General features: G+C 42.6%; 2 protein-coding genes across 2 annotated transcripts in view; both read right to left on the bottom strand.

Annotated features, from left to right (window-relative positions):
• Positions 1-13,068: 13,068 nt before the first annotated feature.
• Positions 13,069-14,533, bottom strand: LOC138912211 (homeobox protein E60-like). The gene is made up of 3 exons (XM_070212087.1): positions 14,488-14,533; positions 14,074-14,240; positions 13,069-13,600 (listed from the first exon to the last, which is right to left on the bottom strand). Exons 1-3 carry the CDS (start codon positions 14,531-14,533, stop codon positions 13,340-13,342), a joined length of 474 nt encoding a protein of 157 aa, XP_070068188.1. The 3' UTR covers positions 13,069-13,339.
• Positions 14,534-15,145: 612 nt separating this feature from the next.
• Positions 15,146-15,732, bottom strand: part of LOC138912212 (homeobox protein invected-like) — a 31,541-nt gene continuing 30,954 nt past the window's right edge. Inside the window, exon 2 of the mRNA XM_070212088.1 lies at positions 15,146-15,394. Coding sequence (XP_070068189.1) covers positions 15,267-15,394 — 128 coding nt within the window. The 3' untranslated portion in view covers positions 15,146-15,266. The remainder of the gene's footprint in view (positions 15,395-15,732) is intronic.

Here is a 15,732-nt window from a genome sequence, read left to right on the forward strand (position 1 = left end):
TTAATTGAGCATTTCGTTTATGAGCACTGTCAAACGGCCATAAATATATTATTAGTATTATATTATGAATAAATGCATGTCGATGGGTGAGAGCCAGGAGAGCCGTTTATTACTAGACAAAACACATCCATGTTCGCATGGCTTTCTGGTTTTCACCTCAGCGGTGGGTCTGCGGCGCAATGATGACATTATTAACATTATTTTGTGCTTATTAATGCCTAATGGCGAGCCGTAAAACGAACATTATTTTATGTATGCAAATGTCATTGAGGTGTCTACCGCCAGGTGGATCGCCACTTGGGCGAGGGGCCAACAATTATTAATTTGAACCGCAGGTCAAGACACCAACGAGCCAAAGACTCCGCCTAATTGAAATGCACCGACAACCTTGCAACTGCGGGAATGAGTGACTGACTGACTGAATAAATGACCGACTGACTAACTGGCCAGAAATACATTAGCCAGAAGATACGAAAGCGCAGAGGTGGTCAATGCCAGGGAGACAAATGATCCCCAACAATGGGATCTCGCAAAAAAGCAAGCCACAACTCCACCGATAATGACAATATTTTGGCATTTGAATATGACAAACAATAAGACTTCGAGTCGCTCCTTTTGGATCGCAGCGAGTGCAGCGGAAGTCCGTCATTTATCATGCGATGAAATTCGCGTTATGCGAAATGTTTTTCGTCTTGATCCAGCCAGCATTGCAGCATTACGGATCGCCTGGGTTTTCGGGCCTGCAATCATATATCAAAATCTCACGTACACATGCGTGTTAGGTTTGTGGGTGGCCAAGAAATCGCCGTTTAATTAATCAAGCCGGGCAAACACAGAACGCGTCCCGGTGGCAAAGTAAATATTTGGCAAAAAAAGAAACACGCCAATTAAATGGAAATTGTTTGCGCAGCGATAAAACATTTGTTTTCGATTTTAGAATATACATAAGCGAAGAAGTTAGTTATACCAAATTAAATGATTCGGTATTTTATATGCAAAGTGTAGTTTTGGAAATGCTAGTTTAAATAAATAAATATTAAAGTGAATAAAAGTTTTACATATATTAGAATCTCAAGTTTATAAAGTTTTGTTTTGGAGTGAAAATAAAACAATATTTCCCATTGATACTTTAATGAGATAATCTTAAAATATGTTTAAAACCAAACAGCATAAAAGATAAATATACGAATAACATACTAAAGTACTTAGTATAGGATGGTTAAGCCTCAAATTAAAGCCTAAAACATTATGAGACTTTTGATATAATTTTTAATTACAGTATTTTCCTTTACTTTCACCTGTGCAGAGTATCCCAAGTCTCGACTACCCTTTTCGGCAGTTAAAAACTTGTTGTAAAAGTTGCCAAACAGCAAAACAAATTGTTTTCCATATGCAAAGTGAGCAAACGACACAAAAAGCCAGGCAAACACCAGGATTAATTGGTAGCAGCGGGCTTCATAAACAAATTCAGCGCTGATTCCCGATTAGGGGAGTAAAATCCTTAGCACTTGCAATTGAATTCGCTCAGCTTACACCCCAAAAAAAGTGGGAAAAAAACCCACTTTTCACACCCCACCCCCTTTTTGGGTGGCTGTGTAAAAATAAACATTGTTCGCGCAAGTTGTAAAATTTTCAAATTAAAAACGTGATCTCAGCGCGAATTGGAAAGTAAATTATTTGATTCTGCACTTTTCAGCCAGTGCCACCCCAAAAGCCGAAAAGAAGCGGGCCAAAAAAGAGAGAAAAGCCAAGCGAAAGTGCTGAAAGCTCAATAAGGCAAACAAAAAACACGACAAAAAGGCGAGGAAAAGCGGGCGAAACTGCAGCCTGAACATTGGCGCAATAAAACGAATGAAAAGCGTGGAAAGGCGGTGGGAAATGGGTGGCTGAACCCCGCTAACGCAGCAGAAAAAGGATGTATATGTATCCTGGCAAATGTGTTGAAAATCGCGCGCCGCCGTTGGTTATCTCTCCATTCAGGAGTCAGGACGTTTCGGCGGAACATTTCCGTGCAGGGCCTCTGAGCACGAACCTTGGCCATAATTCATGGGTGGAGGGTTGGCAGCCAAGAGGGGGGTTGAATTTCCCGCCCCCTTCCCGCCGGAAACGGAAATGCGCCACAAGCAGCGGAGCTTTTTTGCCTCACTGTGCCATGGTCGACGCCTTAATTGAGGTACAAATTGAGCTTTTGTTGCCCGCTTCTTTTCGCCGAAGAAGAATTGGCCTGCGAAGAGAAGGAAAAAGTGGCCAGGAAAATTCACCTCCTCGAGAGTGGGTGGTGGGGCGAGATTTAAGGCGCGTTTCCATCGCACTCTGGTCCCCCTTTTTTATTTATTTATTTTCTTTTTCGAAATGCCTTTTTCTGTTGGCCATAAATCCGAGTGCTGCGAACTGAGCGTTTTAGTGCATGCCGGGTAATTGCAGTTTTATAGCAACTAGTTTTCGAAACGGACGCGACTTTGATGTGATTTTTATGGGCCCAACTCCAAAGACCCTAAATCCCCGAGTCACCAGCAATCCCAGAAATCCCAGGGCCCCAGTGTAATTAGTGCGATAAAAGCCAGAAGTGGTGTAATTGAGCCGATCTCCGCGTCAAATTGATGGGGAAAGCCGTCTAATTCGCTGGAAAGATATAGTCTGCCCTTATTCGTTAGCCATCATCCAATTGCTTTAATTGAGATCAAAACAATTAAGTGGGTGAGTCATTGGGGGGAAGCTCAATCTTTAAATTTAGTTTAAGCTTCAATGGTAAATAGCCAATAAGGCTTAAATAAATATAATGATTAACTTTAAGTCACTTTGAAGTATTTAAGATCAGTTGATGAAATAAGCTGAAGATTTCCTCATCAAATAAGTTCCTCAAACTATCAATCTTGTGATTTTTCACCTAAGACCCATTTTAGACATATCAGCGAAGTAAATTAATTTAAAGCTTTAAATGTGTATTAAATTACCCACGTATCTAAACCACACGGTTGCCCTTGAACGATAGAGTCGTATCTAAAAGCTCAACTTGTTTCATTAGCTTCATTAAAAAGTATCTCGAAAGCACTTATCAATTATAAGGCAGGCCCGAGGCCCAGCCACAAACCTTCGGCCTAATCAAAATACATAAATTATTACACCCTTCCCAAGGCGCTAACTCAGCGAACGGGTTGAGCGCGTCTTCTCTTAAGTCGGGGAGCATCTCGGGGAGTTCTCTTCGGTTCTTCGGTTCCTTGGTTCTTCAGCTCCTCGGTTCTTGGGTTCTCCGGCAGATTTGCGAACGGCAGACCCTCGGATTGCCTGACCAAGATCATTACAAGCACAATGCTAAACGCTGTTTTACTTTGCTGCAATTTGGCGCCGCATCAGGCCGAGGAAGATCTTCGCGATGATGAGGTTCTGCCAGCCCCGCGATCCTCATCATGACGATCTTGTCCACGATGATGGGGATCGGCGAAGAGTCAACGCAGCAAACGAGCCGCAAAACTACTGTCGATGTTGCCGCCTTCCGTTGCCCAGAGCAGCCTGTGGCGCAGCCCCAAACTTCGTGTGTGGTCCCGAGCTGCAGTCTTCTGGCTGGAAGACTGGGCCTTTTGTCTGCAGTCTTCTGGCTGGATGGGATTCTTCTGCCTCCTTTTCGCTCTCTTAACCGCTCTCTTAGCTCGAAGCCGGTCATCACAGTAGCCGCCTCACGTAGCCGCATCGATCGCCAAAGTGTCAATAATTTTAAGTGCAGTGCATTTTTCGAGGATCTGGAGCCTCTCTTCGCCCGGCGATCTTCGCTCTTTGTTTCCGCACAGATGCCTCTGCCTACTGCCGCCGAATCGCATACATATTAATCACTCCTAATGGACTGCAATTGAATTTCAAGTAATCATCGAGTGGCCCGGCTTGGGGCTGGCTTAATAGCCACTCGCTCGCCAATGGGGCAACTCGTACAGTCCGAGTCCCAGCCGGCAACTTGGGTGGTCCAGATGCCGTGTCTGCGGCGAGTCGGGTATGTGCACTGCCCGAAAAGGGGTGGAACTTTTGATTTGGTTCATCAGCTATCAAAGTTGATAGGGAATATTTAAGCAGAAATTTATGAGTGTTTTTGTTTGATATTTCTAAGGAAAAAGTATTTAAGAGCCAAGTAAGTTTAAAAAAGAATAATCTTCAATCCTAGTCTTTTAGATTCTTTGCAATAAATTGGTAAAAAGATATTACTGTTGCACCATAATTTATCTAAATTATTCATGATCCATCAATATATTTTTTTAAGATCCTGATAAAATATTTTTTTTATTTTTTATATTTATAATTTTAATTATTTTATATTTATAGGCACAATAATTGGAACCGCCTTGTTTGTTCAAGATATCTATTTTACTCGTTGCCCTTTTTTTTCAGTGCACAAAATCGTTGTTGTTCCGGCCGCTGCCCTCCTCCTTTGTAGCTTTTTCAGTTGTTGTGGCTGCCGCATTTTGCAACAGGGCCAAAGGTTTCTGCGAGTCGGAGACGCGGAAAAGCATTTTACACGCTCAACGCTCCGCGATGCTCCTACCGCAGATGAAGAAGATGATGATCATCATTCAATATGGTGAATGGTGATCCTCATGCTCTTCTCTACTCTTCTCTGCTTTTTATTTATTTGGAAAAACCGATTTTGATAGGCAACCGAAAACATTAACGACTGCAATTTTTCATAATGGGTAATTAAGCGCAGTTTGAAAATTGATTTTCGTCGGCCTTAGTCGATCTTCCATGGAAGCAGACTGGCCGCCGGAGATCGAAGATCGCCCCCCTCGATACGGTAGCCGGATTGGGTCCATTGAGCAACCTGATGAGCATCATTAGTTAAGCGTCGAATTCCAGGTAAATCGGGCCAGAGAGTCACCTGTGCACCGCATCTTCTCTGGGGACAACTCGCAGCGCTGGACAACATGTACTGCTCGCTGATCACTGCTCACTGCTTTTTTGTTTTCGGGTTTCGAGAAATTGAAAAATTTGAATCGACCGCCACGGCAGCCATATAATTTCTCCCGATCCGTGTATTCGCATCGATCAAGAGGCCTGGAAACAGAAAAACCAAAAAAATGAACACAGGCCCGAACACAATTTCGGTAAAAACTCCAGAGACAACATGACATGGCCTGGGCCTTAGTTTAGTTACCATTTACCATTTACCTTTCCCCGGTGGCCTGTTCGCCGGCTAATTGACAAGATCGTTTCTAATTAGACCACCGGGCTGGCTAATTCACTCCCAGTCTTTTGTCCTCCTCCTCGGTTATCGGTTAGCCGGTCAGGTTTTGTCCGCTTTTTAGCCAGCTCTTTGCATACGGCCAAAGTGTCGCGTGGAGCAACTTGGCCCGCTTTGTTGGGTAATTTACACGGGCAGGTGTCGGCCAAGTGGGCAGAAAATATAAACACAGGTGAGCCGGGGAGACCGCGACGAGTGTGGCCCTTTTTTTAAGGCCTGCGTGTCCGCGTGCTGTTGGCGATAAATTATGGCTTAATTAAAGTAAAAATGAAAAACCAAGAAATATACATACCACTGCAAGCAGACATACCTACATATTAATACAGTTGAGCGGGAATAATTAAAATAGCCATGGCCGCACATTCCTCACTCACCGAACATATTCATCTTCGGCTTATCCGGGCCCAGATCTCTTGGCCCTTTCAATCCGAAGCCAAATCGGGATCAATGGACAGCCAGTGGACAGCAATTCATCAGGCGGCGCTCGGTGATTAATCCAAAAGGGAGAGGGTTGCACGAAAAGTGTTGAGCTGGATCGAGATGGATGGATGTCCAGGGGAAATTAATCGACGGACAATGATCTTGTGACTCATGCAATTACCATGGCTTACTCTTATCGCGGGGCTAAGGAGTGCTGAGAGACGGTTGACAATCGCTCGGATGAGTGTTTTGTACACTGACAAATGGGCGACAACAAATCACTTGCGTTGATTGGCATCTGAGCAGATCAATTGAGAAATAGGGAAGCGCTGGGGATGCGTTAAATATTCGTCCGGGCATCGGGATGTTATACCGTGATGATCTTGAAATTCAATTCTTCATCGATTGGCATTTTTTGATCTATTGATCTATTTAAAAAAAATCAAAATGTAATCCCTTAAGAAAAAAAACAAAATAAACAAAAATATATTTTTTTAAATCTTCCCGAAAGTGGATCGTTTGCTTGAGGAATCGATTTTAACAGAATAACGTCAATAAAAACATGGGAACTAATTCCTGTTCCTAAATCACAATTTTTGACTAAATCTATCAGAATTTCGACGGAAACATCGCTCTTTTATTATTCTATTCTTATTCTTATTCTAGCCCCAATTGAATGACATTTCATTCAGCAAACTGTTCTTAGTTATTTTTAAAATTTAAAACAACCTTTATTAATCACCAAATTCGCTGACAATATCTTTGACCTTAAAAGATCACCCACCTGGAAAAAGAGCCTTCCTTATCGCTCGATCGCATGTGTGCCGTGCTGCTGGCCAAATGGATCAAGATCTCGGTGGTCCTGCGATCTGTCATCTGCATATGAGCCGGCCCAAGAAGATCATCCAGAGAAGCCCTTGAGTTGGCGGCAACAGGTTTGCTCCAGATTTCGGGCAACTGCCCGTGTGGTCCCTCGATTGAGCCATCAGCCGTCGGACACACGAAAAAATGGAAAATGAAAAGCAAAAAAGAGTGAAGACACCGAGATGGGGACCAATCTACCCTCCGTGCCAACTGGCAACTGCCAACTTTTATTAACCGAAGCCAGCAGGGCGTGGAGTGGCACTCGAGTGCCAAATCATGACAACGCAGATACAGATACATTTCGAGCGCAGATTCAGATTCCGATTCGGATTCGGGCTCAGATTCAGATTGATCCTGCAGTACGTGTGGCCCGATGAAGCGCCCCCAAAGTACCAGGAATCAAGCACTCAACGGCTTAAGTGTGGGCCCGAAAAAAAGGTCGCACGATCATCATACCGATACATCAGCAGCATCCCGGGATCTCCGCGCCAGCTGCAGTCTCTTAATTTGACACAAAACAAGATCAAATGTCACTCATCATAACTGCGAGCACGTATGCATATTAGCATAATACTAATGAGCAACATCGATCTGCCCTGTCTGGGCTTGAGTTTCGGTTTCTGTTTCGGTTTGGGGATCGGCAAGGCAACGGCATCAGAATTGGGATCCTCACTCCTTCAGCCGAAGCAACCTTCTACTTTTAATATGCAGGCGCGCATGCGCTGACCGACTTAAGATTGCCAAGTGGCAACCACAAGAGCGACAACAACCTCGTTGCGACATCTTGTGCAACTGCACTGGGAGAAATATTAACGAAGTATTGATGGGTTGTTGGAAAAATATTAGAAATCTTATATATATAATATGGAAACGATTTTTCTATTCAACACTTGTAAGATTAGTTCTCAAAAATAGAAAAATTATAAATCTAATTTACACACAATAATAAAGGTAAAATTCTTTATTTGTTTTCCCCAGTGTATCGCACAGTTCGAGGACCCCAAACTGCAGCAAGCCGCTTCCCGGCTTTTGGCCTGGTCTAATGCGCACGTTCGGTGCATAATGAATCGAGGGTTGTCTCAAACCTTCATAATTTTCGGTGACATTTCCTTCGTTTCCGCGGGGCACTTTCAACAACCTTAACGTGGATTTATGACCTTTAATTTGTATGTCCGACTCGACACTCGATTAATTGGACCTCCCCGAAGCCTGGCTACTGTGCATATCATTTAGGGTTTTGGGTTCCTATAATTTGGGTTCCTATTTTCGGGGTTCGGGGAGGGCACTTTCACTGTTCGCTTGACGAACATTGATGGTTGGTTCGGTACTCCTGCTTCCCACCTGCTTCGCCTCGATCACCCCTTCTTTCCCCTAGAGGAGCCCTAGGTAACCCTAATTGTATGCAGAGGACGTGGTGTCTGGTGTTTTTCCCGGGGAGTGTACTATTAAAAGGGCTTCTGGGAATGTGCGACCTTGCCACCGTTTGTCATTTGCCAATTGTGAATTCTCACAGTTGCGGTCGTCCGCCCGCTTTGTCCGTCGATTTATGCAAGTAATGTTTTGATTTGTACCCCTCAGGTGCGGATACACACCCACGATTGTCCCGCTTCTCCAGGTCCCGGTCCAAGTCCAAGTCCCAATCCCAGACGCGATCAATTTCTGTTTTGACAGCTCTCCGGCTGTCAGGGGAGTTGAAGTGTGTCTAATTGACGGTGGTTGGTGGGCAGGTCACAGATGTTTAGCCATGCTTTAATCGACAAAACCAATATCGAAGGCGTCGCAGGCACTCGAGTGACATCTGCCGGTTGTCCTGGTGACAGTTTTATAACACTTTTAAATATTATTTAGGCTTTTGGTTACGTGTTTATTGCCCGGACTTCCATATAGTCCCATTTCCAATCCCAATCCCTTTCTCAAGCGCACGGACATGCGTGACCAATCGCGTTAAGGGCTGAAAAAAGGGTTGCCGGGTTGCCCATTGATACAATTAAAATTGCGCTGCAAATGTGCCATGAAAATGCAATCCCAGGGTGGGGCCCACATCGTTAGATTTTACGATGCGGCTTTCCATTCTCCCCAACCAGCTAGTCCCATACTCATTTCCCGGTTCCGATTGCCCTCGGTATTTCCTAATTGAATTGAAGAGGTGGGATCGCAAGACTGGCAAACTAACCAACTTTCGGTGAGTCAGTATCCGTAGCCAGAGCTCCACACTTTAGGCGGTATTCGGAGGGTTCATAAACAGAACGGCTCGTATCCAAATCCCCACCTTTCAGAATGGCTTGTTTTGCATGTTAACAAGATACTTCCGCTCGAATGGCACTTCGAGTACGCTCCCGTTTGTCGGCTGGGCACGAATGAAAACGTAATGTAATTTCCCCCATTTTCATGTGTCACAGGCAGCTATGAGGCATTTTCATTGCATAATTAACCCAGACCACCCAGTTTTTGGACTTTACCTGTTAAGCAGGTGGAAGAGGTGTTTTCTCTCTTCTTCTGCTTAAGAAAACTTTCCTGACTCTTGAAAGACATGTCTTAAAGTTTATGCAATTATAAAGAGATTCGAGCAAGCTATAGTTGACAATACTTCTCCTTCTTATATTTTTATTCGTATTAATTTTATGGTCTAAGAATCTTCTTTATCTATATAAGCAAATCTTAGCTTTTAGTGAGGCATTTGATTTCCTTTAATTTCCGATAACTAATAATGACATCTTATGGCTTAGCTCTTAATAGCTTTACAGACATTTCTACTTACCTTCTTTTTTTTTTAAGCAAATTACCACCTTAAAACTTACCATATTATAGTGGCTATAAAGAGTCATCTCTGGTTTCACACCAATTCCAACTTTATGTTACATTTCCCATTCCACAAAAACTACAGCTCAATAATCGGCCAGGGCTAAAACTCATTTGCTCAATCGAAAAGCGCGCTGAAATTATCGCAGATATTTCGTTCGCAGCTCCCACGCTGTATCTTAAAGATACTTTTATTGAGGTTCTTCTTCTTCCCTTTTATTTATTTACTTTTTTTTTGTATTTTGCCCGATCTTGGCGATTGTCTGCGCGCAGGCGTAATGAGGCAACTCCACTCGCTGAGCAGCAATGTCAAATACGCAGATCTCTTCAAGCGATTGGCGCTACGTGGGAGGTCCCCCGAGTTTTTTCTTTTGATCTGTCTCATAATACGAGCCACACCCACACACACACGTGTGTGTGTGGATCAATAAAGTAAGGGGTAACTCTGAGGGCTTGGGGATAAACCCTTTTGAAAGTGGGATTTGTTGGATTTGCATGCGCCCGCCCAAAAACTCATTAAGTTCGGGGGAATTAGAAGCGCCGAATGCTCGTAAATCTCTGGCTAGTTTTCCCGCCGCCAAACGGCCAGTGGTAACAACACTCCAGTTTCCCTCTCCCGCATTTCGCTGTAAGTTGGTGTTTCATTAATAATCCCAAGCTGAAAGGGCTGAGATGGCCGGCCAAGTTGGCTGGCGGACTCTTCATAAATCTTGTGTCGCATAATTACAGTTAAAATTTATAAGCTTATCTCCTTAGCCGCAAATTTATTGGCGAGTCCAGCGTCCAAGTAAAGCTCAACGTGGAGCGTCCGTCAACTCGCAGAATGTCGTTCACCATGCAGATAGAGAAACATCTTTTATCATATCAGAAATCTTAAAGTTTCGCCATTACGTGGTGTGAGAATTTATTGGACATGTTTTGTCAGGAAAAGATTTTAAAAATACATAAATACTTTGAATATTTTTCAGACTTTTTTTTCTAAAATGTTTTAGAAGATTTCCCGGAAAATTGGTAAACCACTGCACCCAGTTTAAAAACACATTTTAAAATTTATGATCTTTATTTCTTTTAATACTATGTGTTTTCTAATTTTTTTGTTCGCTTCTTTTTTTGATTTTATTTTATTAATACATTAAAGGATAAAAATGTAAAGACTATAAATTTCTCCTTGTGCATTTTTTTAAATTTAGTTATAAGATCTTTATTTAAACTTTTTGATATCAGAAATTCAGTACTTTACATATTGTATTTAAATATTTTTAGGTTTGTTTATAGCTAAAATGCATTAAGGTATAAGAATCTAAATAATATAACTTTCTTTCCGTGCATTTCTCAGTTCCCGTTCCGGTCACCCGGTTCGGTTTGCGTTTGTTCCTTTTGGTTTCGCTCATTAAACGGTCTCCAAGTATCGGCTAAAAAATGTGTATTTAAAACGGCGTGAAAACAATTTGTTGCCAATTTTATGACGCCTCGCCACTCAGCTGCCCCCCACTGGCCCCTTACCCTTCCAGCCAAGCCGTGGATCTGCAAAACAAATTCATTTGAAGTCTGTGGTCTTTGGGTACTAAGTGTCAACCCCATAGATTTATGCGTATTGTCTTTTTTGCGGGTTACTTGCGCTGGCATTCCGGGAACACTCGGACTCTGGACCCGGGATTCTGGATGCTGTTTTCTGGCTTTAACTCTCGCCAAGGCTGCGAGCTGCCAGACATTAATCATTTGGCGCAGGGGGGTTAAAGCAGGAAAGGGGGCTTCGACGAGCAGTTCCAGCAGTTTGCGGCAGCATTCGAGGCGTTGTAATGGGCGGCTGCAAAGGGTTAAGGGGGTCAAGGGGGATTGAGGGGATTACAGGGGGGCTTGAGGCGCAGGACAGCGGGATTAATGTACGCGGACAAGGTATTTGAATGGGCCTTTTTATGGTCACATTTATTGAATTTATAACGTAATATACTCGCACCCATGACTCATGGCGAATCCCGACTTTCAAGACCCCCACTCTCCGAACCAAATCCAGTTCCAATCCGGCAGAGGCCGTAAAAAATTATGCTTAAACAAAATACTCGCAACTATAAATTCAGCAAAATATTACTAAACTTAAATTGACTTTTTATGAAGTTATATCTTCCCCAGACGCGTGCCATAAAAAATCACTTAGGCCGCGCGGAAAACTCCCACGCACAGTGGAGCCTCGTGAATAAAGTGCCAAGTGTAATAACGTTATAACGCGGCCGTTGTTACGTGGTATATTTCGCCTTTGTTCGCCTGCCCGATACGATACAATACCCAATACGATACACAAACAAACAAATGTCGCCTTCGATGTGAAACCCAAAACCGAACCGTAAATCATTCACGGCGAATTAAGACGTTTTTTTTATTTCGCGCGCTTTCGAAGGCGACTGCGAAATTGTTGTTGCCCGCCAGTCAGTCAGTCGACCGCAAATTCAAAAGCAAAGTCACAAATTAAAGATTCCATAATGGTATACACTTAATACCACACTTTGCTATACTTGTTATACATTTTGTTTATGGTCTGCAGTCTTAGTCTTAGTTGCTCATCGGTAAACAAAAGACCGAGTTAAATGTTAAAGGTTTAAAGCGAGAGTTATTTATCAGAATGATTCAATTAGATATTATTTCTTTGTTTCAAGAAATAATAATACCAACACTTTATTTTTTACGAAGATTCTTAACACAAAAAACTACACCTTTTATCATATCATAAAATATATTTATTTTATTTTTTTGGTCAAATGTATTTTGTTTCTTATTTTCTTGCCTTTTAAACGTGAAATGAGATGAGTCCTACTTTTTCAAATTACTTTTTTTTAATATTTTAGTTTTACTCTTAGGAACAATTTTAAATAAAAGTTGATAAAAAAATATAATGATTGAAAGTTAATCAACAAAATGTTGTACAACTATACAATTTTTAAATATACTTGTGATATAATAGTTGATACTAAAAAATTAATTATCAATTACGGTTGTACCTACAGTTTCTGTGAATACACATTCTTTTGTGTTTATTTTTTGCTTCCACTTTTTGTTTGGCCTTTCGAACTTCTGCAGGTGTTACGTGCCTGCGATCCACTGTACCGCCCTGCCACCCCCAGCGCCTTAACCCATGCCGCCTGCAATGACAGACACATTTAACACCTACGCGATGTTGACGCTGCACTTCAGTTCGAGCGAATCCAAAGCTCTACGGGCGCCGCTTTCGTCGCTTTGACGCCGCTCCGGCCGTCAAGGTGTCAATTTGTGCTGTTGGCAGACTCGCACACTCGCACACACACCTGGATTTGACGACTGTATGCAAATTTAATGGCTAAATTAGAGGAGGGAGCCAAAAAAACAAGAGGGGCCAAAACAAAGCGAAGATGGCGGAGGGAATTTAATAATATATGTAGCTAATGCTTGGAATCGAGACGAGACGCCGTTTATTAGGCGTGATTATGCTCGGAGATAGCAGTTTTAAAATTCAATTTGCATAATGAATTTAATTCGAATGTAATTCCCGCAATTGCTGCGGCCGCAGGTCCAATCTTTTGATCCGCGCATTGCTAATTGAGTAATTAAGTCCGACGCCCACGGAAAATGGAAATACAATCGCTATATATATCTCGATCTATAGATGGAGACCAGAGACCAGAGACCCGGGACCACCCACTTGGCCGATTGGCCGCGGCCCATAAACAGATATGGCAATCAAATTAAAATTATGCAAAATTCTTTGATAACGACAGCAACAACACGGCGTGTATAATTTAAATGTTTATTAAATTATTTAGTTGTGAATTTATGAATCTATTATACAAAACGCACACGCAACCGATACGTTCCATCGGGGAGTTTCTTCTCGAGAGGGGGCTTAATTCTTCGGGCGGTTTCTTCGGCTGATTCTGCGCTTTCGGTTGCGTGTGCGGTGGACTAGAATATGGTACAACTTAATCGCTTATAACTTCTAAAAGCTAGCCTTACACGCTACTCCATAAATACTAGATCGTAGATATTGCTGGAAACCCCGTGTCCCTAGCAGGGCTCCTTGGAGGCCGCGGCACTGGCCGCTTCCTGCAGCTCCTCCTCCTCGCGGGTCAGCGGTATCGTCGAGTGGTTATATAATCCCTGGGCCATCAGCTGCAGCGCCAGTGGATTCTTGGTGCCACTCGACTTTTTCAGCTTGGCCCGCTTGTTCTGGAACCAGATCTTGATCTGGGCCTCATTCAAACCCAATTCCCCGCTTAGCTGCTGGCGTCGCTTCTCCGTGAGATACCGATTCTCGTTGAACTCGTGCTATGGGCGAAAAAGTGGGGAAAGGCATAGGTTTAGGTGGGTCTAAAAGGATTTTTAGGATCATTTATAAATTTATAGAGCTTATTAAATTAGATATTCCAAATAACTCTTAGTCCAATATATATAATCAAAAAGAATGCTTAGATTTAAATGTCAAATATAGAAAAATTATATTTAATAACAATTTAATGTGTAATTATTTAAAAGGATTTATGTAAGCACATTTTGCAAGTATAATAACACACGAAAAACGATCTTTAGCTGATTTGAATAATTATTATGGTTGTTTAAAATGATTTATTTAGCAAGTTTATTAGCAACTTGCTTATTATACTGTTTGTATACGCTAAGTGGATTTATTTAACAAGCTTGTTAGCCACTAATTTAATATTCCCTTTGTATTTGATCATTATTTCTCAAGTGTTTGAAAGTAGAATTGATATAGAGGTAGATATAAACGGAAATCGCCTTACCTTCAGTCTGGCCAGCTGCGTACCGCTGAAGGCCGTTCGCGGCCTCTTGTCCTCGGGCACCCCGCCCCCATCGGTGGCCTCCCCCTTCTCGGCGCCCCCTCCCCCGCCGCCACCTCCTGCCGCCGAGCTGGACGTCGCCGGCTTCTTGGGCTTTCGCGCTCGTGGACCTGCGAAAGGGAAACACAATGAGATGAGATGAGTGCGGAGGTCATAAAAATTCCAGGGAGCGCTTAATGGCACCAACATGACTGGACCTGGACCTCAACCTGCCCGACTGCCGACTCATCGGGCGGACATAAATCCTGCGCCTCATATATGCAGCACAGCCCGGCAATTAATTCACATTTAAATGCGTCCAGACGAGTCCAGGGTAACGTCCTTCAGCCCCCTCCCCATTCCCCTAAAAAAGCTTACCAGCCAAAACAATTAAAGTTTTCGGGTGGAAATTTGTTCGCGTCATTTTCAAAAAGTAATCAACGCAATGACTTTTGACTGTGGCTAATTTTCCCGAAGGATACCCCGAAAACACCCCCAACGGAACGACTTGAGTTGTCTTGGATTTAATTAACAGCATTCGGGTCGGACAGGCGCAGAGAATCGCTCCACTTGATGTGGGTTGGTGGCCCAAACTTGGGCCAAGACGCAAATAAAATTCTATTCGAAATTTGGGTTTCAAAGTTTGGCTCGTTTCGGAAATAGTTGGGAAAACTATAACCGAAGTAAAAATGGAAAACGAAAAATGAAGCGATTATGAGGTTTCACTAATGGGAATATTTCGGTCAAAGGAAGAGCCGAGTCAAGTGACCGCAAGATGTTCGAAACGAAGCGAAACTGAAATATGCGGCAAGTATTTTGTAATTTAAGAGCTCCATCTATCATAAGGTATTTGTAAGAGACTTGGGTATTTCGCCATTCTCCCTGAAAAGTGTGTTTCAGTCTTGAAAGTTAACAGAAAATATTTAACTAGCAGCAGCACATACAATTTTTAGTTGACTTTAGATTGTTAGTTTATAACCTTTGTATAAAAAAATTTTCAATTTATTCACCAAATAAATTTAAATGTAAACCTATTAAAATTTGCTGTAGAACTCAAACCCATCGATTAGTTTAAAAGTCAATTCTGCGAACTAATAAATAAGTAAAAATTCTAGTAAGCCCATCAATCGCCTTATTCGCAGTTCCATTATTTAGGTCTAAGCCCCTACCAAGAACTCTTGACCCATTCCCTTTAGCTCCTTCGAACTATTAAACACCGTCATATCGATTCTGAATTTCCAATTCACTGAGTCCCAGTTTTCGTCCTCTTCGTACTTACTTCGACCTGCAAAGAGAGAGAAAGAGAGGTTTGGGTTAGAACATTTAAGGTAAAGTGCTCGGGACAATTTAAAATTTAATTTACTTTTAACGCGAATCAATAAAATATCGGAAATTGATTAAATTCCTCGACGTCAGCGCGACTCAGCGGAAACTTTGTGACGGCGAAACGTGCAAAAATTCCCTTTGACCCCACTCGGGGACACGCCCACAAATCCAGCCCGCCTCCGGGCGAAACAACCTTCAAAACAAATGTAGCGGCACTAATGGCAACGCAACCAAGTCATGCCCTAAGTTAAATCGTTGGAAAAATTGAACAAATCAATTTTGTCAACAAAATGCCAA

The sequence above is a fragment of the Drosophila takahashii genome, chromosome 2R, assembly GCF_030179915.1.
Source record: "Drosophila takahashii strain IR98-3 E-12201 chromosome 2R, DtakHiC1v2, whole genome shotgun sequence".
In the NCBI taxonomy this organism is placed as follows: Eukaryota; Metazoa; Arthropoda; class Insecta; order Diptera; family Drosophilidae; genus Drosophila; species Drosophila takahashii.